Source organism: Dunckerocampus dactyliophorus, chromosome 10 (assembly GCF_027744805.1).
Source record: "Dunckerocampus dactyliophorus isolate RoL2022-P2 chromosome 10, RoL_Ddac_1.1, whole genome shotgun sequence".
In the NCBI taxonomy this organism is placed as follows: Eukaryota; Metazoa; Chordata; class Actinopteri; order Syngnathiformes; family Syngnathidae; genus Dunckerocampus; species Dunckerocampus dactyliophorus.
The window spans coordinates 1,785,562-1,812,500 of NC_072828.1; the positions used below are offsets into that span (position 1 = coordinate 1,785,562).

The 26,939-nt window shown below is 36.4% G+C and overlaps 2 protein-coding genes across 10 annotated transcripts in view; both read right to left on the reverse strand.

The window, feature by feature from the left end:
- Window positions 1–15,401, reverse strand: part of shc2 (SHC (Src homology 2 domain containing) transforming protein 2) — a 69,771-nt gene extending 54,370 nt beyond the window's left edge. For 5 of the 7 annotated variants that reach the window (XR_008572671.1, XR_008572672.1, XR_008572670.1 and 2 more), the window contains exons 1-5: window positions 15,336–15,401; window positions 11,887–12,633; window positions 7,646–7,716; window positions 2,007–2,067; window positions 1,802–1,921 (exon numbers count right to left, since the gene is read on the reverse strand). Coding sequence is in view for 3 of the 7 variants with exons in the window: in XM_054789339.1 (XP_054645314.1) it covers window positions 1,802–1,921; window positions 2,007–2,067; window positions 7,646–7,716; window positions 11,887–12,606 (972 nt within the window). In the remaining 4 variants the exon portion in view is untranslated. Of the gene's footprint in view, window positions 1–1,801; window positions 1,922–2,006; window positions 2,068–7,645; window positions 7,717–11,886; window positions 12,793–15,335 lie in introns of those variants that run through there. The other 2 variants (XM_054789342.1, XM_054789340.1) reach the window with 2 other exon arrangements.
- Window positions 15,402–15,832: 431 nt separating this feature from the next.
- Window positions 15,833–26,939, reverse strand: part of odf3l2b (outer dense fiber of sperm tails 3-like 2b) — a 14,967-nt gene continuing 3,860 nt past the window's right edge. The window contains exons 1-3 of one of the 3 annotated variants that reach the window (XM_054789344.1): window positions 24,592–24,913; window positions 17,601–17,714; window positions 15,833–17,521 (exon numbers count right to left, since the gene is read on the reverse strand). In XM_054789344.1, coding sequence (XP_054645319.1) covers window positions 17,034–17,521; window positions 17,601–17,714; window positions 24,592–24,625 — 636 coding nt within the window. In that variant the 5' untranslated portion in view covers window positions 24,626–24,913 and the 3' untranslated portion in view covers window positions 15,833–17,033. Of the gene's footprint in view, window positions 17,715–24,591; window positions 24,914–26,375 lie in introns of those variants that run through there. The other 2 variants (XM_054789343.1, XM_054789345.1) reach the window with 2 other exon arrangements.

Genomic DNA, 26,939 nt, shown 5'->3' on the forward strand with positions numbered 1-26,939 from the left:
GGCATATATCAATCTAACATCGTTTAAAAAGGTAAGCAACCGATTGAATCGATACTAGGAAATAAAGCCCTGGATTGAAGCACGGTAGGATTTATATGGATGTGCTTTTTTTAGTACTTTGATTGAAAAAGACTCGATAAAGACGTTCGGGCTGTCTGTGACGTCATGGTCTTCCGGTCACGAGAGTTGTAGTGGACCTGTGAAATACAGCTGATCCGCTTTTTCTTCTTTTCAGTTCATTCAGCATTCATATTTAACTCATCTGTCTGTATTTGAAACTCCTTTTAAGTGACACTTATGGGGACAATGCCAGTGCGCATTGACCCATTTGCGTTTGCTTGCTTGTTACTCCTCACCACACTCACTTGCTAGTGCTAACAAACAATTGACAACATATCTTGCAGTAAATTCAGCATATTTCTATTATACTGATATACTATAAAACTCATGTCTGAAGTACAGCAAGACCAAGAGTACACTCAATTAGTCAGATATTCCAGCAAATACACACGCACACACACTCACAATAAGGAACATACAACGCCATTTTGCGCGGTTTCTCTTCACAACATTAGCCTTAGCATTAGCATTAGTTCGTTTGGACCTCATTAGCTTGAAATGTAGACATATACCGTATCACATACACGTTTCATAACACCTTTAAACATTCAATGACACACTCATAAGCATAAACGTCTTCTCTGGACGAACAAATACCTGAAAAGGGGAATTATTGGGTAAGGATAAATGGACACCATCGTCCTTCAAGCCAAGTTTGTAATGACAGTAGTGATGAGTCGGTCGCGAACGAATCGGCTGTAATAATCGGCTCTTTGACACGAACGACGGCTCGCGCCGTTGGGAGCCAATTGGGCAACGATTAGTTTTTCCCTCGTCTTTTTTTTTTTTTTTGAAGGCGAATATTATTTGTCAATATGTGTGGCGGCGTCTCTGTGTCCACACTGAGCAGCGGGAGGGGCGGGGTTAAACACACACTGGGCTTCTCTTAGAGCCGATTTGTTCGTGATAAATTTGCATGAGGAGGTTTGACCTAGTTTGACATAATTTGATGGGTCTTTATTTTTGTATTTTTTTTATAATATAACATGATAGTATATGTTTATAGCTGCTCATTGAGGTTTAAATTAATCCATTTAAATAAGAAACATATGATATCATGTATTTTTTACAATAGTAAATCATTTTACACAATACACATAATTTGGTCATAAAATGAATCTAAGACAACACCAAAAAATCGAGTCAAAAGAAGCGACTCTCTAAAAAGAACCGAAATTTCCATGATGAAATGACTGAGCGGGATGAAGAGAGAGGTCCCCTCTGCGGCCTAAAAGCGCTACGCGCCGCCTGCTGGAACCCTCCAGTACTACAATGACCTACTTTTTCTGGCACAATAATATTAAACCAACTGTATTCTTACTGCTGAAACTAAAAATGGACATTTTCAGCATGGAATAGGTACAACATGAACATTAAGGCATTATTAATCAATCCATATTAAACATGACTCTGCTACACCCACATATTATTCTATCTGTCACACATAAGTAAATGTCTCATAATTCAATCTTTATGGTGTTTTCAGAGGAATCAGATCAGTTATGATTTTGCTAGCAAACGAGTGGCCAGGCAAAAGCAATCTATTGCTCCATACTGTGTTCTTCCCTGTATCCTGTTACGGCGTATGATTAATTGATGTAGACGTGGTTACACAAGTATTATCTTGGCCATTGGCAACAACATGCGGCCAATGGCGGCGTGCGTGATGAGTATAGCGTACCTGGCGCGTGGTCGGAATGAGCAGGCCGAGCCCGTCGATGGAAATATTGACTGCGATGCTCATACCGGCGAAGCGCAGGTTGCTCTTCCCCATGATGGACTGAAGCGCTTTGTTCACGGCCTGAAGAAGAACAGATATTGTGTTGTAGTGAAAACTGAATAGAAATGGACTTTTAAAAAAAAAAAAGGAAGATACACTGACTGACCTTTTTCCTCCAAGCGCCCCTTCCACCCGGCACAGCATCACACAGCCTGTTAATGGCCTCCCTTCATTAAAGAAAGGCCAAAGGTCAATTCATAGTGGGCAAATGAAGAAATGAAGTTGGGAAAGTTGGGACATGAACACGCGTCTTTCTCATTTCTGTGCGTTCTAAAGATATAAAAACACATAAAAAAGAGGCAGCTACGAATGCACGTAATGGGACACATGTATTACGCCTATAAAGCCCTCTGAAAACACCTCCAAACTGCGTCATTTCCACCATGTGAGCTGCATATGAAGCACATTGTTATTATTATTGTTATTAACATTGTTACGCCCAAGAACTACCTCACTGGCGTAGCGACACCTCGCGTTCCTGTCTATGTTGCTATGTGAACTCAATGCACACAGGAAGGAAGTTCCATGTTATCATGAATGTACCTGTTACTACATGCTCACAGCACGCATAGAAAACCAGAACATTTTTGGACACGCCATGGCCGAGACGGACACGCCATGGCCGAGACGGACACGCCATGGCCTAGATGGACACGCCATGGCCGAGACGGACACGCCATGGCCGAGATGGACACGCCATGGCCGAGACGGACACGCCATGGCCGAGATGGACACGCCATGGCCGAGACGGACACGCCATGGCCGAGACGGACACGCCATGGCCGAGACGGACAGGGCATGGCCTAGATGGACACGCCATGGCCTAGATGGACACGCCATGGCCTAGCTGGTGTGACGGACATGCCATGGCCTAGCTGGACACACCATGGCCTAGCTGGTGTGACGGACATGCCATGGCTGTGACGGACATGCCGTGGCAGAGATCGAGTGAAAAAAGATTCTCCTCTCATTCCATGTGGAAGTGGTAAGTTTGTGGCTTCTTCCCCACTCCATTTGAAACACTTCCTTAAGTTTAGAATAAGTAAATTCAAGAGGTTAACTAGTTAGCTCGCTATCTTGCTATGCTAGCGCTAGCCGTTTGTGATGTCGCTGCAGTGGCCCTGTAGTCTGAGGAATGTGATGTAAACAAAGAATAATAGGAGTGTAAAAGTGACTGTAGGGGTGTTATTTCATGTCTGTGGGGCTCTAATAATGTTAAAACCCATATTTAGAAAATCATAAACAGGTTTTCTATGCGCTAACTACGAAAATATTGTGTTTATTAATATTTAATCCTACTTCACGTAAATTCACTTATCACAGTCAGGTCTGGAACCAATGAAGCGCCATAAAAGAGGGACGACGGTATTTGAAATTGTTGGCAAGTAGCACGATATGGGACCTTGAGCGATCCGGTGACATTGTTCGTCGAAACCAAATCGCTAACGTGTCGCAGTGTGGAAAGGTCTGAGGTTAAACGTGGGCAAAATCTTTGTGTTCCCCTCCTCAGGCTAAAGTCAAAGGTCACACACCCATCCCAGATCAAATGTCAACAGAAGGTCTGTTCACAAGAAACACACGCAGCCTTTTTATCCCTTTTTTTATGACCTCGTTCACAGCATCATCATCACGTACACTGCAGTCTGTCTTTTTGTGTGAGCTTCCCAGGAATGAGGTCTTGAAAAGACACTTGTGTATGAGACACTGGGAAGGGAGGCTGGAGCTCATTGCCTGGCCGTCATGGGACGTCGGGGACAGCCTATCGAGTGCTTCGTAAATATTTAAAAGGCTGTCTCGGGTAAAGGTCTCCGGCAAAGGAACACTGTTTAGAATTACTCATGGTGGCGTGGGGAGAGATGAGCGCCTGTTGCTGTTGTTGTTGTTTGTGCGTTTGTCGGCCCTCGCGGCAATAAAAATGCTGGGTGCTGTTGCTCTTTAACGCCGCAGACAAAGACCGCAATGTTAGCAAGTCCACAAGGCTCCTCTGCATTCTTCACATGTACCACACAATTGCTTTTCCAGGACAAAAAGTCAGCAAAAGTGGCCTTGCGGGACTGATGGCATCCATCGTTAGGGGTGACATCTTCAAATGGTCGCAGTGTTCAGGCAACTGACAATCGGACACACGAGGATTGGGAATGCTGGGCAACGCTTTGTGTGGAAAAAGTGATGGCCAGAACAGGCAGGTAGCGAAGGTTTAAATCATCTCACTAAATAATAGCAACATAATCGTAAGAATAACACGGGCTATTGTTGTTGGGGCCGTGACCCACAACAAGCCAACTCTCAACTCCCAACCTCGTAATACGAGTGTAAAGCCATTTAAAGCCGCCATTACGATACAGTGATGATACCATAGCCACCGCAGGAAATACGCTGTCCAGAAAAAAACTGCTAACGTGTGAATCTATGACATCTTTGACATCTCATTTATGTCTAATATGTTTTATTTTCTATGTTTATATCTACTCTAATGGGCAATACAAATGTAAAGGTGACTATAGGGGTGTTATTTCACATCTAGAGGGCTCTAATAATGTTAAAAAGCATTTTTAAAAAGCAGTTTTCTATGTCTTCAATGTCTTATTTTGTATACTATGTTGCGTAATAGGAATGTAAAGGTGACTAATGTCTAGAGGGCTCTAATAATGCTCATAAAAGCATATTTAGAAGATTGTAAACTGGTGTTCTATGCCATAACTACAAAAACAGCCTGTTTATTAATATTGAATACTACTTTATCTAATATATGGGGTAATATGACTGTAAAGGTGACTATAGGGGTGTTACTTCATATCTAGAGGGCTCTAATAATGCTCAAAAGTGCATTTAGAAGGTTGTAAACAGGTTTTCTACGCCATGACTATGAAAATATTCCTTTTTATTAATATTAAATACTACTAAATCTACAAAACTTACTATACTGGGTAATAGGAGTATAAAGGTGACTATAGGGGTGTTACTTCATGTCTAGAGGGCTCTAATCATGTTAAAAAGCGTATTTAGAAGGTAGTATACAGGTTTTCTATGTCTTATATGTCTTATTTTGTGTACTATATTGAGTAATAGGAGTATAAAGGTGACTATAGGGGTGTTACTTCATGTCTAGAGGGCTCTAATCATGTTAAAAAGCGTATTTAGAAGGTAGTATACAGGCTTTCTATGTCTTATATGTCTTATTTTGTGTACTATATTGAGTAATAGGAGTATAAAGGTGACTATAGGGGTGTTACGTCATGTCTAGAGGGCTCTAATCATGTTAAAAAGCATATTTAGAAGGTAGTATACAGGCTTTCTATGTCTTATATGTCTTATTTTGTGTACTATATTGAGTAATAGGAGTATAAAGGTGACTATAGGGGTGTTACTTCATGTCTAGAGGGCTCTAATCATGTTAAAAAGCGCATTTAGAAGGTAGTATACAGGCTTTCTATGTCTTATATGTCTTATTTTGTGTACTATACTGAGTAATAGGAGTATAAAGGTGACTATAGGGGTGTTACTTCATGTCTAGAGGGCTCTAATCATGTTAAAAAGCGTATTTAGAAGGTAGTATACAGGCTTTCTATGTCTTATATGTCTTATTTTGTGTACTATATTGAGTAATAGGAGTATAAAGGTTACTATAGGGGTGTTACTTCATGTCTAGAGGGCTCTAATCATGTTAAAAAGCATATTTAGAAGGTAGTATACAGGCTTTCTATGTCTTATATGTCTTATTTTGTGTACTATATTGAGTAATAGGAGTATAAAGGTGACTATAGGGGTGTTACTTCATGTCTAGAGGGCTCTAATCATGTTAAAAAGCGTATTTAGAAGGTAGTATACAGGCTTTCTATGTCTTATATGTCTTATTTTGTGTATTATATTGAGTAATAGGAGTGTAAAGGTGACTATAGGGGTGTTGTCCCATGTCTAGAGGGCTCTAATCATGTTAAAAAACGTATTTAGAAGATTGTCAAGTTTTTTATGCCCTAACTACGAAAATATTGCATTTATTAATATTGAATACTGCTTGGAGGAAATTCACTTGTCGTGGCGGGAACCAATTAACCTCCATAAACGGGATGACTGCATGGCCATCTTGTGGAGTTAATAACAAAAATGCATCAGGAGGTTGCCCACAGCCACATTGGGTAAACCAGTAATCATCATTTTATCAGCAGCATGCTGTCTCTGTCTCTGTTTATGTTTTATTTTTATATTTATTATATATTTTATATTTGTATTTTTTTAGTTGTGTGATTTTGTTGTTTGGAGTCAAGAAAGTCAGACTTTTTATTCTTGCTGATCATTTCTGCATGTTTTCATGTGTTGTCTTGTTTGGGCGGCCCCTCCCCTCCTGCAAGAAGTTCCACCCTCCGACATGACCCAGCGAGCGGGTTCAACGGGGACCACTGCAGCTTTCCACCGTCATTAGTGAGCATCATCAATAATACATCTCACCCCCGCCCCTCCCCTCGATCACTCCATCTCTGTTGCCTGCCCCCCCCCCAATTCACTTTACCCTCTGCAGGCTCAGATTACAGCCAATCGATTGAGGGAGAGGAGCGAGAGGGAGATGTGGGAGGGAAGGAGCAACAATAACGTCGTCATGCGTACGGAGCAGAAAAACAGCAGCTTGTGCCACCCGAGCATCACCCGATTCAGCAAAGGATTGAAAAGTTTATTCCCAAACGCCCGTCTGACCATCACGCCGCACCTGCTGGTGCTTTCCTACCCTCTGACCTTGGCATTTACCTTTTATCACGTCCAGTCACCGGCGCTCATGCGCTGACTGCACCTGACGGTACTTTTACTGGCATCAAATACTTTCTTCACTGGAATCCCTCACTTGCTGTTTTATTCTACCGTCATTATTTAGTCTTGCGTTTGGTATTACTGTGGCACTTTTTATTACAAAAGGAGATGGCTACAAATGATTTTTTCCTAGCTACTATTTATTTATTTTTCTTTTTGGTTTTTATGTGTTATTTTTATTCTGTATATATTTTTGTTTTTTACTTTTTTATTATTATTTGTTTTTATTTGTTAGTTTTTTCTCATTTCATTCTTTTCATCCTTTTTACTCATGTCATTTATATCATTTATTTATTGTTTTTTATACCTCATGACTTTGTCACTTTTTATTACGATTAAAACGAGGTGGGGGGGAAATATTATATTCTAGTTTCATTTCTTTTTTATTTGTCTTTTTTTCTGGTTTTTAACTCCTATTTTTATTTATGACTTTGTCACATTTTATTATTAAAAAGAGTTCAGTAGGTTTATAAATAATAATGATGTATCATATATAAGAATATAAATAATCACAAAATATAATACAAAATACATTTTATATATAGTGTATATCAAAAGTATTGTATATAGCATATGTATATTTTGAGAGTAGTAGTCATTTTTTTATTATACATTGTTTATTGTATATTCTTATTTTTAATAGTTTTTTTTATTAAAGCTTGCATACAAAATTACAAATCTGAGATTTTGAGAATAAGAAGAAGAAGTCGTAAATTTACGAGACAAAAAAAAGTTGCAAATTACAAGAAAAAAAGTCGGAAATTTGCGACTTTATTCTCGAAATCTCAGATTTTTTTTTTTTTTTTTATGTGGCCCTCACTCTCCGTCGTAAATGCAGTAGTACGTAACCCGCTTACAGTAGTACATGACAAAGTACCAGGCCAGGTGTGGCACAGGGTTCATGGCGACTACGTCAGTCTTTCCAAGGAGGAGTTGGCATCTTACCTGGTCACCTGAGTGCGCGTGGTGAAGTCCAGGGAGCGCATAGACTTGAGCACTTCAATGCAGCCCATGTACTGCACACACAAACACACCAACAGTCAGCACTGGAAGTGAGTTATGCACGCTCAGCCGCATTGGTGTGCAAAGACAAACATTGCATAATCGGGTGTGTGAGTGAGACGTTGCAGGTCTTGTGGAGTCTGTTTACATCTTCATCTTCCATCTTCGGTCCACAAATAGAGCATCCAAGTGTACTCCTGCTGAGTGGCATCCTAATGGCCGTCATGTGGAGGTGCTAATGGTACCTTGACCAGATTAGAAGCACTAAGAGCTCCAAATCGTGGTTTGTGTGGCTGCCGTAAGGTTACGGTACGTACACCTGGAGTGCACATCTAATGATGCTTTGCGCAGTTCTGTCACACTGTGACTTCATCCAAGCAAGAGGAGTGAGCGCTTCATGAGCTTCATAACCGGATTTAAAGATGGGGGAAGTCTTGCATCAGGGAAATTGGCTCTTCCCCCCCCCTTTCTTGACTGAATGCCTCCATTGTTGCACACATCTGCTGATACATCCCACATTCGCTGGTCCCACCCCTCCTATCTGTGCTCATATCTCTTTGCTGCAGGGACTGTGACTTTCCAGAAAGAATTCCTGACTAATTGAATAACGTCGTCATCCACTTTCAAACGCCTGCCTCCTTTTTTCTTTCTTTGAATATACGATATAACACTGATTTGTTTTCCCTTAACGTGCTCTCATTTCCAGACTCGCTAAAGCGTTCTGGTAACTTTGAAACCCGAATATCCTCAAATTGTGGCCTCTGCTTTAATAAAACACCCGGAATAAATAAATGCCGCAGGCAAAATAACAGGGGTGCCACTGTAACTGACGGACGTCACCAGGGAGCACACTACTGCTGGGTGGTTGTACACACATGTACCGTGTTCCCTCGCTCGTTCGCGGTTCACCTGGCGCGGATTCGCTGTTTCGTGGATTTTTTTTTTAGTGCTTCTTTTTTTTCATTTCTTCTTATTTCTGATTGGCTGCAGACCATTGTCAATCAGTCTTCGTGCAGGACTGCCTGTTTCCTGCGGTAGCGATCATACATGCTGAATGAAGGCAGAAGTCGCGCGGCCGTAGGGCGAGTAGGAACGCTGTAAATGAATCTTGGGGTCATGAGGAATAAGTTTTAACAAGGATACAAAAACGCTGCAGCCTGACGGCGCCAGGATCATTTCAATAAAAAAGGCCTTCAATAATTTCAGTGTCATTATTTTTTTGAAATTGTTACATATTATTTAATTTTTTTTAATTACAAGTCCAGGCCTCCATTATGAAAATATATTGTCATGATAATGAATGTGAATTTCTCTTGTAGGTGAATAAAGTAACTGTCTTTCTATCTAAACCACATTCATTTTGCATAGCATGAAAAGTGTGAGGTTTTTTTCTTGCCGTTACGGTCTGCTTGCATCGGGGCCAAGTGGGGGCAGCGACCCGGCAGATCCAGCAACTGGATCCGTGCTGCCAGAAGCTTCATGCCTGGGGGTGGTCCCGTGTTTACCTCACTCAATACCAAAGACGTGTTCATCCGTTTTACAACTTATTGATACATCTTTTAGGATTTTTCACGCCAGAGGCAAAAAGAGGTGATGACGCAACTCCCCACTAATACAGTTCACTTTCAGAGCAATTTTAAGCCATAAAAACAGCCACAAGGTGGCAGAAGTGCGTTTGATAAGAGCTCGGCAGGAATCACAGACGGAAAAGTCACAACACAGTTCCGTTCCAAATGTGAAAATTGTAAATAATTCATGGTGTTATATTTGAACACAAATTGTTCTTTTGATGTCAAATAACACCTTTTTTGTGTTGTTTATGTTGTGGTATAGTTGTGTAGATATTTGAGTTGTCACAAAAGCAGGTCAAACTTACAAAAACCTGTTTTTTCTTCCGTTTTTAGTTGGGAACTGATATTTTCCTGAAACTCACCTATGTTCTACTGCTGATTACTAAAGAACGGAAAAAGGTAGAAACAAACTTTTTGCTTCTGATGAAAGAGGGGAGTGTAATGTTTGTTTTGGTAGGTTCCATGTTTATATAAGCATACAACACAATATTCTGTGTGCCTTGGAAGATCAGTCAAAATGGCGTAAAGATGCCGCTACTGAAGGGGTTGTCTTTTGGAAAATGGCTCACATAGCGCCACCTGCAGGACTGGAGTGTTGAATTTGTAATCAAGTCTGATGGACATTTTTATCCTAGTTCAGCTTTGGGGGGAGGCCGCCTGTTTGTCTGTTTGATCCATTTGGATGAGGTGGGATTGCGCACGTGTACCTAATGTAGTGTCCAGCGTGCGGACGGGGAGATAAGCGTCCTACAGGATAGCAGCTTTGCATGCTGCAGTGCTTTGATTGCTGCAGTAGCGGGAGAGCAGTGGTAGCATCACGTACGACTAGCATCCCGTGCAATGGGCGTGTCTGTGTGCTGTAGCACCACGCTAGCAAGAAATGGCACAATGTCACTTTGACACAAATACATGCAGCGAGTAGCCGCCTATGTCTGCTGTACACACCGGACGCACCCAGACGGCTTAGACCTCAGTACACATGGCATGACGATGCCCCACCCCCACCCTAGACATCACATGACGCCAATGACAGTGATTAAAGGTAATTGAATATAGGAATGAATGGTGCCTGTATGATGCCATTAGAGAGCATGCTCAGGCCCCCACGCTCTGCTCATCAGGGGTCATGTCGCTGCGTGGGGGAGGAGACCTGAGAGCTGGAACGATGTCAAGCTGTGATTTGTCGCCGCACACGTTGGAATATGCGTGAGCGTGTGTCGTTTGCGTTGTGTCAAAACATGATTACCTCCGTCAGGGTGAACTCGTCCGGGACGATTGGCTCAGCGCCTCCCAGTTTTCAAGCAGGTGTCCCGGCAGACGGGCGACGCTAAATTGGCATGCTTTTCCATTTTCGTCAAAACGTGTGGGCGGAGCCAGGTGAGGATGTTTGCCTTGCCGAGGAACACAAAACGCTAAGAAAATAATATTATGCACCATTCATTGATGAATGACATTAAATGTCATTCAAAATCTAAATTATTAACTTAAAAAAATAATAATTTACATTTTTTAATTTAAATTCATTTAAAATAAAGTTTTAAAATTAAATAAAAAAATGTGTATTTCCAGCTTGCTTGTTGTCAGCTTTTGGTTGATCGTTTTCTGTTTTTTCCGCCTTTTTCGTGGCACAGACGGCAGCCATTCAGCTGGCGGCCTGCGGGCCAAATCCAGCCCTCGAATTCACTTCAAAACTCCTCGGTGCCGGTTCCGAAAAACAGCAAAGCACTTCTGTCACAGCTTTGACTCGCCTTTTTGCACTAGGTTCTTAAAAACAGCGGAGCGATCCTGTCATACAGAGGATCTTTGTTTGACTCGCGTTTTTGCAGCATGTTCTTTACAACAGCAGAGCGCTCCTGTCTTATACGGGATCTTTGACACGCATTTTTTGCAGTAGGTCTTAAAAAACAGCAAAGCGCTCCTGTCTCATATAGGATCTTTGACCCTTGCTTTTGCAGTTCTTTGAAAGAGCGCCTCTGTCTTAGATAGGATCTTTGGAAGTAGGACCTTAGAAACGGCAGCGGTCGCCTGTTTTATTTAGGATCTTTAACTTGTGTTTTTGTAGTGTGTTCCTAAAAACAGCAGAGCACTCCTGTCTTTTACAGGATCTTTGACTCGTGTTTTGGAAGTAGGTTCTTAAAAACGGCAGCGGTGTCCTGTTTTATTTAGGATCCCTGACTTGTATTTTTGCACAAATTTCTTAAAAACAGCAGCAGTCTCCTGTCTTATATAGGATCTTTGACTTGTGTTGATGAAGTTGGTCCTTAAAAACAGCCTAGTGCTCCTGTCTTATATAGGATCTCTGAATTGTATTTTTGTACTAAGTCCTCAAAAACAGCAGAGTGCTCCTGTCTTATATAGGATCTTTGACTTGTTTTTTTGCAGATTGTTTTTTTTAAAAGAGCGCTCCTGTCTTATATAGGATCTTTGACTCGTGTTTTTGAAGTTGGTCCTTAAAAACAGCAGAGCGCTCCTGTCTTATATAGGATCTCTGACTTGCAGTTTTGCAGTAAGTGGCTAAAAAAAGCTGGGTTTGGTGATGTTCTCCCAAGGCCACCAGCCACTCACTCAAGTACTTCTGTTCCATTTCGGAGCAGAAATGAGAGTTGGACTCACCCTGACGATGTAGGAGGCTCCTGGTCCTGCGATCTTCTTGTCCGGGTGCAGCCACCCTTGGGAGGGTTTATGGATGAAGCTGCCCTTCTGGCCCAGGTCCTCCCCGCCGGGCCACATGCCCTCCGCCCTCGTCCTGCGACTCATCCCCGACCTGGAGCCGCCGTGTCCCCCGGGGCTGGCCGTGACCTCCCCAAATGCGTGCCCGCCAGAGTTGGCCGTGACTCTCTGCCCCCGAATGGCCTGCAGAGAACACGGGGTGACGCACACCGGGTCACAGGAGTTGAGCACCGCCGCCAGGCTGGCCACGGGGCCGCTGGCTGAGGATGCGACGCTGTGCCTGTGCGGGGACGAGGAAGAAGACGAAGGGGACGCTTGGGGGGGCGCTTTCCCCGAGTCCTTGCTGGAGCTGGAGCTGGAGCTGGAGTTGGAGGGGCTCCGACTGAGCAAGGAGTTGGAGAACTTCCACTGCGGCATCTTGGGGATGAGCATGCAGAAGGTGGTGGCGCCGTCCTGCTCTCCATCCAGGCAGGGGGAGTCGGCCAGTCCGGCGGCCCCCGCCGAGGACCCGGGGTCCGGAGGAGGCATGGGGAGGCCGGGGGCGGGGGAGGGGGCCACCGGGGTGGCCACAACTTTGCCGCTCATGGCTAGGCTCTGCATCAGGTCATCGGAAGAGGTCACTGACTCGTTGCGAAAGCGGTCATACTTTGGCTTAAGGAGCATGCCCGGAGGATCCACCTGAAGCTGGAGCTGAACGGCGTGGGGGGAGGAAGGGAGGGGGAAGGGGAGGGGGGTAAAAACAGGAGAGGGAAAATCTTCCAGGCGGAGTCTTATATCCGAGTCAGCCCAATGCTGAGTGGTCCTCTCTCCCTCTCACGCATCCTGCTGTTGTCTGTGTGCGTGTGTGTGTGTGTGTGTGTGTGTGTGGGGGGGGGGGGGGGGGGGGGGGGGGGGGGGGGGGGGGGGGGGGGAAGAGCCCTCCTTCCTCACACTGCCTGGGGCCGGACCGCTTGTATTCTATTGGATGCTCGCTCGCTCTCGCTCTCTCTCTCTGCGGATGATGTCATTGTTGTAGCCCTGCCCCGCTGTGCTCTCAGACAGCATTAGCTAAATCACATCTGTCTTATTGCCACCAGGCACACACTCTTTCTCTCTCTGTCACGCGCACACACACACGCGCACACACGCACACACACACACACACGCGCACACACACACGCGCACACACACACACTAGCTGCAGTTTTTCCAATGCAGCCATTCAGTAAATGAGTAATGAGATTCAATTCGGCCTGTCTGTCCATTAAAATATTTCATCGCGATTAATCACCTTTTTAGTCCCAAAGTCAGCTGGGATAGGCTCCAGCGTACCCCCACCACCCTAATGCTGATTTATGATTTTTTTTCTCGTAAATGTACGTCTTTATTCTCGTAATATTACGACTTTTTTTTTGTAAATTTACAACTTTATTCTCAACATATTCTAACTATTTTTCTCGTAAATGAACAACTTTATTCTCGTAATATTCCTACTTTTTTCTTGTAAATTTACAAATATTCTCAAAATATTCTGACTTTTTTCTTGTAAATGTAGGACTTTTTTTGTCGTAATATTGCAACTTTTTTCCTGGTAAATTTACGACTTTATTCTTGAAATATTAAAACCTTTTTTCTTGTAAATTCTAAACTTTACTCTTGAAATAGTACGACTTTTTTCTCATGAATTTACAAATTTTTTTTCATAATAATCCAATTTTTTTAGTAAATTTATTATTTTATTCTCAAAATATGACAACTTTTTTTCTCGTAATATTTCTACTTATTTTCTCATAAATTTCCGACCTTTATTCTCGAAATATTGTGGCATTTTTTTCTCGTAAATTTACGTTTTTATTCTCGTAATATTCCAACTTTTTTTCTGGTAAATTCACGACTTTATTCTTGAAATATTAAAACCTTTTTCTTGTAAATTCGAAAATTTATTCTTGAAAATGTACGACTTTTTTCTCGTAAACAATTTTTTCATAATATTCCAATTTTTCTTTTGTAAATTTACGATTTTGTTCTCGAAATGTTATGACTTTTTTTCTCGTAATATTGAAACTTATCTTCTTGTAAATTTACGACTTTGTTCTCGAAATAGAAGACCTTTTTCTCATGAATGTACTTTTTTATCAAAATATTCCAACTTTTTTTTGGAAATTTACAATTTTATACTCAAAATATGATAACTTTTTTTCTCGTAAATTTATGAGAAAATATTCCTAATATTCCAACTTTTTTCTTGTAAATTTAGGACATTTTTTTTCCTTGTAATATTCCAACTTTTTTCTTGTAAATGTAGGACTTTTTTTCTCGTACTGTTCCAACTTTTATTCTGGTAAATTTACGACTTTATTATTGAAATATTAAAACCTTTTTTTCTTGTAAATTCAAAACTTTATTCTTGAAACAGTACTACTTTTTTTCTCATAAAATAAAAAAAATTCATAATATTCCAATTTTGTTTTGTAAATTTACGATTTTATTCTCAAAATATTACGACTTTTTTTCCTCTTAATATTTCAACTTATTTTCTTGTAAATTCACGACTTTATTCTCTAAATATTGGGACTTTTTTTCTCGCAAATGTACTACTTTCTTGCCCTAATATTACAACTTTTTTTCTCATAAACTTACAACTTTATCCTCAAAATATTCCGACTTTTGTCGTAAATGTAGGACTTTTTTTCTCGTGATATTCCAACTTTTTTTTGGTAAATTTCCAACTTTATTCTTGAAATAGTATGACTTTTTTTTCTCATAAATGTACTATTTTTTTTTTAGGAATGTTCCTATTTTTTTTATTTACGATTTTATTCTGGAAATGTTCCAACTTTTTTTTTCGTAAAATGATGACTTTTTTCTTGCAAATTTATGACTTTATTCTTGTACATTTACAATGTTATTCTTGAAATCTCAGATTTTTTTTTCCCCCAATGTGACCCTAATACTCCGTCATAGTTTTCTATTGATTTTTCAAATATTTGTATTGGTACATTATTGGTTATATTGTGTGGAAGCAATACAATGTTAGGATTCACACATTTCAACTTTTCCTAAACTTCTGCATTCCCACCCTTGCATTGTTGGATGAGCAAAAAAACCCAACATAAAAATAGCATAAAAGTAAACAGAAAAATTCAATATTAATTTGAGTGATTGTGCATTTTAACACCACTCTTGCACAATTGGTATTTATTGTATCGCTTCTCCAGTTGCATTTGTCGTGTTTAGTTCAGTTTTTACTCTTAGCTCATGACTGCAGGCACAAGGCCTGCCTACAGTCAATTCAAGCAAATACTGGAAATATTGATCCTATAATAAGTAGAGCCAGAGAGCCAAAGTCCAAAAAAACCCAAGTCAGCATAACAAATGCGTCTGAGAAAAGAAGAATGACATTGAAAGCTTACCTTTTTTGCCTGGAAAAAGAGGGAAGTTCCAGTTCACTTTCATCCAAGTCGAGCTTGTAAGAGAACAAGCTAATATTAGTCACCTGTATTACTACAAATAACACACCACACCACCGCCCCGCCTCTTTTTCAAACATCCAATCACGGATTTGTTTATTTTAGCATGTAAGAAGTTACTAATAAACCAAACATAATCAATAGATGTTGACAGCGGCCCTTGCATGCGCACACAACAACTAAAATACACCGTGATGATCACAAAAGTGCAGTAATAATAATAATTATAATAATAATAAGCTTGAGTGCATGATAAGAGTTAATAAGTCACCTCCTGACTGGTTTCCATGCAGAAGTCAGGCTGTGAATACACCAGCGCTCATTAGCAGCTGCTAACACACGCCCACACACACACACACACACACACACACACGCACACAACCAGTGGAAGAAAGAGTGACCAAAATGTATGCCTTCATGCACGCTCACCTGCTGCACAGGCATGGATGTTGTCCTTCACGTCATTCCCTGGCAAGTGAGCAAACGTGTGAGGAAAAACCACTTTTCAATGCCTCCTGTGGATCAATAAGTCGTTCACTCATTCCAACACGGAATGAACAATAAGAATAACACAACGGGCAAGGATGGATGAGTGATGCCGTAAGCGATCTATTACACAATATTCATTGCACTTCATTAGGTACACCTGCACAATCGAAAGACGTCTGTGGTCGGCCGTGACGCATGTGCAGATCATTTTTATGGATGCCGTGGGACACAAAAAGTGAGCAAAAAGAGCAAAACAAAGACAGAAATCCCTCCTTTATGGCGGCTCATTGCTTCCACACCCAAACTTACGCCAAGTAGGATTGCTTATTTAGAAATGGAACATTTTGGTAGTTACAGTACAGAACACCTCTTTACAAACCTTCTAAATATGCTTTTTAACATCATTAGAGCCTTCTAGACATGAAATAACCCCCCTATAGTCACCTTTTACATTCCTGGTCCCCAATATAGTGGACATAATCAGAGAAAATCAAACATATAAGGCATAGAAAACTTGTTTACAATCTTCTAAATATGCTTTTTAACATTAGAGCCCTCTAGACATGAAATAACACCCCTCTAGTCACTTTTGCATTCCTGTTAACCAATGTAGTAGACATAAGAGAAAACAAGACATAAAAACAGTTTACCACCTTCTAAATACACTTTGTAACATTATTATAGCCCTCTAGACATGAAATAACACCCCTATAGTCACCTTTACACTCCTATTACCCAATATAGTAGACATAAGAGAAAATAAGACATAAGACATAGAAAACCTGTTTACTGCCTTCTAAATACGCTTTTTAACATCAGAGCCCTCTAAACATAAAATAACACCCATATAATCACTTTTACATTCCTATTAGCTGATATAGTAGACATAATCAGAGAAAATAAGACATAAAACATAGTAACCTGTTTGACCTTCTAAATACACTTTTTAGACTTTTTAACATGAATAAAGCCCTCTAGACATAAAATAACACCCCTTTAGTCACCTTTAACACTCCTTTTACCCGATATAGTAGACATCATAAGAGAAAATAAGACATATTAGAGCCCTCCAGGCATGGAATAACACCCCTATACTATATGTGATGGTGAGATAGCCACCATTAGGTGTACCTAATGTTTTGTCCAGTGAGTTCAGTCGGAGATGGTGACAATGAGCGGGGTGACAAACTCCGAGTGTCTAACCCCCATGGAGAAGGCGGGGGCGCGGGCTTTGTGCGCCGTCACTCTTTCTGGGTGATAAGCTCCGGGCCCTGGTTTCTTGGTGGCGTCTGTGGGTAAACTGTGTCGGCCCAGCATGGAAAAAGCGGGCGGTCGTGGGAGATAAACGCTCGGATCCGTGCCGTTGTACCGGCAAGGGCCCGGGGTCTTGGCGAGGTCCACGGAGGGCCCCCCCTTGCTGAAAGCGGCCGACATGGAGTAGCTGGCGCCGGCGGCCTTGTTTGGGATGTGAGAGCCCATCAGCGGAGGGAGGCTGTACTTGTTCGGAGCGGGCACCGAGTCCACGGCGCGGTAGTGCGTGCGGACGCCCATTGTGTAGGACGGGGGGCGACGCTGGAGGTTGCAAGGTGGGGCTTTTTCAGGGCTGTATGAGCCCGGGCCGGGTGTTTGGAAGAGTTCCTCTGTGGCGGAAAAACAAAGCAACGACGGCGCTATGAGGCGTGCTCTCTGCGCTACAAAAGCAAACCGTCTCACGCTTACTTTGGGCTTTGGCTCTGCCCAAGATGGAGTACGCAGGGGCGCCATCTCTTCCTAAGCGGGTCACCTTGGCATCCACGTGGTACCGAGGCCCCGGGCTGCAGTCAACACGGAACACTGCACAGGAACGCCATCATGTTAGGATTTCATTCCCATCATATTATGACTTTATTCCAATAGTACTATGTTTTTATTACCGTAATACTATGTTTTTATTCCAATAATACTATGTTTTTATTACCATAACACTATGTTTTTATTCCAATAATACTATGTTTTTATTACCGTAACACTATGTTTTTATTCCAGTAATACTATGTTTTTATTCCCATAATACTATGTTTTTATTACCGTAATACTATGTTTTTATTCCAGTAATACTATGTTTTTATTCCCATAATACTATGTTTTAATTCCCATAATACTATGTTTTTATTACCGTAATACTATGTTTTTATTCCCATAATACTATGTTTTTATTACCGTAATACTATGTTTTTATTCCCATAATACTATATTTTTATTACCGTAATACTATGTTTTTATTCAAATAATACTATGTTTTTATTCCCATAATACTGTTTTAATTCCCATAATACTATGTTTTTATTCCCATAATACTATGTTTTTATTACCGTAATACTATGTTTTTATTCCAGTAATACTATGTTTTTATTCCCATAATACTATGTTTTAATTCCCATAATACTATGTTTTTATTACCGTAATACTATGTTTTTATTCCAATAATACTATGTTTTTATTACTGTAACACTATGTTTTTATTCCAATAATACTATGTTTTTATTATCGTAATACTATGTTTTTATTACCGTAATACTATGTCTTTATTCCAGTAATACTATGTTTTTATTCCCATAATACTATGTTTTTATTACCGTAATACTATGTCTTTATTCCAGTAATACTATGTTTTTATTCCCATAATACTATGTTTTAATTCCCATAATACTATGTTTTTATTACCGTAATACTATGTTTTTATTCCCATAATACTATGTTTTTATTACCGTAATACTATGTTTTTATTCCAATAATACTATGTTTTTATTACTGTAACACTATGTTTTTATTCCAATAATACTATGTTTTTATTACCGTAATACTATGTTTTTATTACCGTAATACTATGTCTTTATTCCAGTAATACTATGTTTTTATTCCCATAATACTATGTTTTTATTACCGTAATACTATGTCTTTATTCCAGTAATACTATGTTTTTATTCCCATAATACTATGTTTTAATTCCCATAATACTATGTTTTTATTACCGTAATACTATGTTTTTATTCCCATAATACTATGTTTTTATTACCGTAATACTATGTTTTTATTCCCATAATACTATATTTTTATTACCGTAATACTATGTTTTTATTCAAATAATACTATGTTTTTATTCCCATAATACTGTTTTAATTCCCATAATACTATGTTTTTATTCCCATAATACTATGTTTTAATTCCCATAATACTATGTTTTTATTACCGTAATACTATGTTTTTATTCCCATAATACTATATTTTTATTACCGTAATACTATGTTTTTATTCAAATAATACTATGTTTTTATTCCCATAATACTGTTTTTATTCCAGTAATACTATGTTTTTATTCCCATAATACTATGTTTTTATTACCGTAATACTATGTTTTTATTCCCATAATACTATGTTTTTATTACCGTAATACTATGTTTTTATTCCAATAATACTATGTTTTTATTACCGTAATACTATGTTTTTATTCCCATAATACTATATTTTTATTACCGTAATACTATGTTTTTATTCCAATAATACTATGTTTTTATTACCGTAATACTATGTTTTTATTCCCATAATACTATGTTTTTATTACCGTAATACTATGTTTTTATTCCCATAATACTATGTTTTTATTTCAGTAATACTATGTTTTTATTCCCATAATACTATGTTTTTATTACCGTAATACTATGTTTTTATTCCCATAATACTATGTTTTTATTACCGTAATACTATGTTTTTATTCCCTTAATACTATATTTTTATTACCGAAATACTATGTTTTTATTCAAATAATACTATGTTTTTATTCCCATAATACTGTTTTAATTCCCATAATACTATGTTTTATTCCCATAATACTATGTTTTTATTACCGTAATACTATGTTTTTATTCCCATAATACTATGTTTTTATTACCGTAATACTATGTTTTTATTCCAATCATACTATGTTTTTATTACCGTAACACTATGTTTTTATTCCGGTAATACTATGTTTTTATTCCCATAATACTATGTTTTTATTACCGTAATACTATGTTTTTATTCCCATAATACTATGTTTTTATTACCGTAATACTATGTTTTTATTCCCATAATACTATATTTTTATTACCGTAATACTATGTTTTTATTCAAATAATACTATGTTTTTATTCCCATAATACTGTTTTAATTCCCATAATACTATGTTTTATTCCCATAATACTATGTTTTTATTCCCATAATAATATGTTTTAATTCCCATAATACTATGTTTTTATTACCGTAATACTATGTTTTTATTCCCATAATACTATGTTTTTATTACCGTAATACTATGTTTTTATTCCCATAATACTATATTTTTATTACCGTAATACTATGTTTTTATTCAAATAATACTATGTTTTTATTCCCATAATACTGTTTTAATTCCCATAATACTATGTTTTTATTCACATAATACTATGTTTTTATTACCATAATACTATGTTTTTATTCCAATAATACTATGTTTTTATTCCCGTAATACTATGTTTTTATTCCAATCATACTATGTTTTTATTCCCATAATACTATGTTTTTATTCCAATAATACTATGTTTTTATTACCGTAATACTATGTTTTTATTCCCATAATACTATGTTTTAATTCCCATAATACTATGTTTTTATTACCGTAATACTATGTTTTTATTCCCATAATACTATGTTTTTATTACCGTAATACTATGTTTTTATTCCCATAATACTATGTTTTTATTACCGTAATACTATGTTTTTATTCCCTTAATACTATGTTTTTATTCCAATAATACTATGTTTTTATTACCGTAATACTATGTTTTTATTCCCATAATACTATATTTTTATTACCGAAATACTATGTTTTTATTCAAATAATACTATGTTTTTATTCCCATAATACTGTTTTAATTCCCATAATACAATGTTTTATTCCCATAATACTATGTTTTTATTACCGTAATACTATGTTTTTATTCCCATAATACTGTTTTAATTCCCATAATACTATGTTTTTATTCCCATAATACTATGTTTTTATTACCGTAATACTACGTTTTTATTCCAGTAATACTATGTTTTTATTCCCATAATACTATGTTTTAATTCCCATAATACTATGTTTTTATTACCGTAATACTATGTTTTTATTCCCATAATACTATGTTTTTATTACCGTAATACTATGTTTTTATTCCCATAATACTATGTTTTTATTACCGTAATACTATGTTTTTAATTCCCATAATACTATATTTTTATTACCGTAATACTATGTTTTTATTCCCATAATACTATGTTTTTATTACCGTAATACTATGTTTTTATTCCCATAATACTATGTTTTTATTACCGTAATACTATGTTTTTATTCCCATAATACTATATTTTTATTACCGTAATACTATGTTTTTATTCAAATAATACTATGTTTTTATTCCCATAATACTGTTTTAATTCCCATAATACTATGTTTTATTCCCATAATACTATTTTTTTATTACCGTAATACTATGTTTTTATTCCCATAATACTATGTTTTTATTACCGTAATACTATGTTTTTATTCAAATAATACTATGTTTTTATTCCCATAATACTGTTTTAATTCCCATAATACTATGTTTTATTCCCATAATACTATGTTTTTATTCCCGTAATACTATGTTTTTTTATTCCCATAATACTATGTTTTAATTCCCATAATACTATGTTTTATTCCCATAATACTATGTTTTTATTCCCGTAATACTATGTTTTTATTCCCATAATACTATGTTTTTATTCCCATAATAATATGTTTTAATTCCCATAATACTATGTTTTTATTCCCATAATACTATGTTTTTATTCCCATAATAATATGTTTTAATTCCCATAATACTATGTTTTTATTACCGTAATACTATGTTTTTATTCCCATAATACTATATTTTTATTACCGTAATACTATGTTTTTATTCAAATAATACTATGTTTTTATTCCCATAATACTGTTTTAATTCCCATACTATGTTTTTATTCACATACTATGTTTTTATTACCATAATACTATGTTTTTATTCCAATAATACTATGTTTTTATTCCCGTAATACTATGTTTTTATTCCAATTATACTATGTTTTATTCCCGTAATACTATGTTTTTATTACCGTAATACTATGTTTTTATTCCCATAATACTATATTTTTATTACCGTAATACTATGTTTTTATTCAAATAATACTATGTTTTTATTCCCATAATACTGTTTTAATTCCCATACTATGTTTTTATTCACATACTATGTTTTTATTACCATAATACTATGTTTTTATTCCCATAATAATATGTTTTAATTCCCATAATACTATGTTTTTATTACCGTAATACTATGTTTTTATTCCCATAATACTATGTTTTTATTACCGTAATACTATGTTTTTATTCCCATAATACTATATTTTTATTACCGTAATACTATGTTTTTATTCAAATAATACTATGTTTTTATTCCCATAATACTGTTTTAATTCCCATAATACTATGTTTTTATTCACATAATACTATGTTTTTATTCCCATAATACTATGTTTTAATTCCCATAATACTATGTTTTTATTACCGTAATACTATGTTTTTATTCCCATAATACTATGTTTTTATTACCGTAATACTATGTTTTTATTCCAATAATACTATGTTTTTATTACTGTAACACTATGTTTTTATTCCAATAATACTATGTTTTTATTATCGTAATACTATGTTTTTATTACCGTAATACTATGTCTTTATTCCAGTAATACTATGTTTTTATTCCCATAATACTATGTTTTTATTACCGTAATACTATGTCTTTATTCCAGTAATACTATGTTTTTATTCCCATAATACTATGTTTTAATTCCCATAATACTATGTTTTTATTACCGTAATACTATGTTTTTATTCCCATAATACTATGTTTTTATTACCGTAATACTATGTTTTTATTCCAATAATACTATGTTTTTATTACTGTAACACTATGTTTTTATTCCAATAATACTATGTTTTTATTACCGTAATACTATGTTTTTATTACCGTAATACTATGTCTTTATTCCAGTAATACTATGTTTTTATTCCCATAATACTATGTTTTTATTACCGTAATACTATGTCTTTATTCCAGTAATACTATGTTTTTATTCCCATAATACTATGTTTTAATTCCCATAATACTATGTTTTTATTACCGTAATACTATGTTTTTATTCCCATAATACTATGTTTTTATTACCGTAATACTATGTTTTTATTCCCATAATACTATATTTTTATTACCGTAATACTATGTTTTTATTCAAATAATACTATGTTTTTATTCCCATAATACTGTTTTAATTCCCATAATACTATGTTTTTATTCCCATAATACTATGTTTTAATTCCCATAATACTATGTTTTTATTACCGTAATACTATGTTTTTATTCCCATAATACTATGTTTTTATTACCGTAATACTATGTTTTTATTCCAATCATACTATGTTTTTATTACCGTAACACTATGTTTTTATTCCGGTAATACTATGTTTTTATTCCCATAATACTATGTTTTTATTACCGTAATACTATGTTTTTATTCCCATAATACTATGTTTTTATTACCGTAATACTATGTTTTTATTCCCATAATACTATATTTTTATTACCGTAATACTATGTTTTTATTCAAATAATACTATGTTTTTATTCCCATAATACTGTTTTAATTCCCATAATACTATGTTTTATTCCCATAATACTATTTTTTTATTACCGTAATACTATGTTTTTATTCCCATAATACTATGTTTTTATTACCGTAATACTATGTTTTTATTCAAATAATACTATGTTTTTATTCCCATAATACTGTTTTAATTCCCATAATACTATGTTTTATTCCCATAATACTATGTTTTTATTCCCGTAATACTATGTTTTTTTATTCCCATAATACTATGTTTTAATTCCCATAATACTATGTTTTATTCCCATAATACTATGTTTTTATTCCCGTAATACTATGTTTTTATTCCCATAATACTATGTTTTTATTCCCATAATAATATGTTTTAATTCCCATAATACTATGTTTTTATTCCCATAATACTATGTTTTTATTCCCATAATAATATGTTTTAATTCCCATAATACTATGTTTTTATTACCGTAATACTATGTTTTTATTCCCATAATACTATATTTTTATTACCGTAATACTATGTTTTTATTCAAATAATACTATGTTTTTATTCCCATAATACTGTTTTAATTCCCATACTATGTTTTTATTCACATACTATGTTTTTATTACCATAATACTATGTTTTTATTCCAATAATACTATGTTTTTATTCCCGTAATACTATGTTTTTATTCCAATTATACTATGTTTTATTCCCGTAATACTATGTTTTTATTCCAATAATACTATGTTTTTTTATTCCCATAATACTATGTTTTTATTCCAAGCATACTATGTTTTTATTCCAATAATACTATGTTTTTATTCCAATCATACTATGTTTTTATTCCAATAATACTATGTTTTTATTCCAATAATATTAGAACTTTTTCCTCTAACTAAATTTTGTAAAAACTGCAACTTTATTTTGTTTTGTTTGTTTCTCCTAATATTACGACTTTAAAAAGTATCCTTGCAAATGTATTTCTCATACGAAAGAAGCAGTGATCGCCCCCTGGTGGTTGCATTGAGAAGCCTCTAGACACTTCATTTGGTGCAGCAGCATGATCTTGTAGGAGCTCCACCTAGTGGGGACATGAGTACATGACAGTCCCTTCCATCCTTGCAAATAGCTGGGGTGTCCGAACGCTTTTCCTCTCGCGGGGGCCGGGGGCACGTGACACATGAAAGGATGCGACTTGGCCACTTTGATATTTTCTAACAACTTTGATGTGTTTATCTCTTCACTCTTTGCTCTTTCCCACTTTTTTCTTCAAGAAGCTTTGCCAAGGTTCTTCTCATAATATCATGAATTTTCTCCCCGTGATGTTTTGACTTTATTGCCATCATATTAAAACGTTCATTTTCTTATTTTGTTTTGTTTCTCATAGTATGACCAATTTTACCAAAGCATATTACAGCATGTTTTCTTGAATATTTCCACTCTATGCCACGAAAATGATATTATTTTTCTTCATCATATTACAAATTTATTCTCATAAAATTGAGACTATTTTCTCTTAATATTTTGACTTTATTCTCTCAGCTGTTTTTTACATTTCTGATGTTTTTTTTTATTATTTTCCAACTACTGCTCTTTTCTTCTTGTAAATTTTCTTCTCATAATTATGGCTTTATTCCCATAATATTTTGATTTTATTCTTGAAACATTCTAACTTTTTCCACAACCTAATTTTCCAAAATTGACAACTGGATTTGTTTCTCTTAACTTTTTTCTCTTAAGATTTTGCCTTATTCCTGTAAAATTATTGCAGATTTTTATTTTTTTTCCCTGTTTTTGTTGTTTTAAGGTTGTTTTTTTTATTAGATTCTCCCCCCACCCCTTAAAAATCGGCCCAATTTTGAAGAAAACGGTCAAAATTGAAGGGGAAAATGATTTAAATGATAGTAACATGCCCAATACGAAAGCAAAATATTACAAAAAGCAGTCACTTTGATGCAATTCAAGCAGAATAATAATAACTAGAAGAGCACTCGGAGAGCGCAGACCTCCAACAAGCGCCATACATGCTCATGTTAGCATGCTAACACATAGCATAATAGCGCTAAGTCTTTTATATGTGTCTCTGTGAAAACAGCTACAAATGCTGCTACGCTAATGTTAACTAATGCTAGATGCTAACATCTCACATAATAGTGGCAAGTGTACAGTACAGTAGGTGCCTACCTATGACAACTGCGAGAAATGCTGCTATGCTAATGGTAGCATGTTAGCATGATAACACCTCGCATAAAGTGTACATAAGTGTCTAGCTATGAAAATGTCTAAAAATGCTACTATGCTAATGTTTGTATGCTAGCAATGCTAAAAAGCTAACATTAGCATGCTAACACATAGCATAATACTGCTAAGTCTATATATGTTATGTTATATATTCTGAAAATGGCAAAAAATGTTACAAATGTTGCTAAAATGTTGCTAATGTTAGCATGCTAGCAATGCTAAGGTGCAAACGTTAGCATGCTAACACCTAGCATGATAGTGCCAATTTTTATATATATGTGTCTACCCACGAAAATAGCTAAAAATACTAGTGTGCTAACGTTAGCATGCTAAAACCTAGCACAATAGCGCGATGTCCCGGAAGGCCAAATGTTAGGTGTGTAACGATTCGTTGTAATAACAATTCAATTGGTGTCACGATTCGTGGTTGCCAATACGATTGAAGGACGATATCGGTTCATTTAGAACGATACGATCCGAAACAATTGAGTAACTTTTTGGCCATAAATTCAACCAGTGTGTGAAATGAATACCTGGATGCTGGACAGTGCAGGTGAAGTTTCCTAGATTCCTGGATTAAATGATGCACAATGCTGGCATACTGAAGAATAAGTGATCAATGAGTACAAAAAATGAGTTACAAATGCAATAGAAAATCGGGATGAACAGAGGGTGGTATGGAGGGTTGCCACGATGAAGTCTTTACTGCATGTAGAACCAGCATTTTGCACCCAAAGGTGAGGGACATGTGGTATGGTATCTTCAATTAGGTGTTGACACGTTCTCACCTGAGGATATTAGAACTCATGCTTATATTACACGTGACAATGAATACATTGCGTGCGAGAATGCAGTGTTGTGGCCCAATCATGCAGTCTATGGGCCAAATACTAGCATACTTGCTAGTGTCCATTCAACCCTTTGATTACCTTTTATGTTACGATGCTAGATTGATATGAATGCGTCGCCACGATGTAGCTGAATCGTAGCAATATAAATTGATGAATCGATGCAGTGAATGAATCGTTACACCCCTGCTAAATGTCCCGGATGACTTGAGAATTTTGACTTTGGATTCCAAAAAATGGGAATGTCAA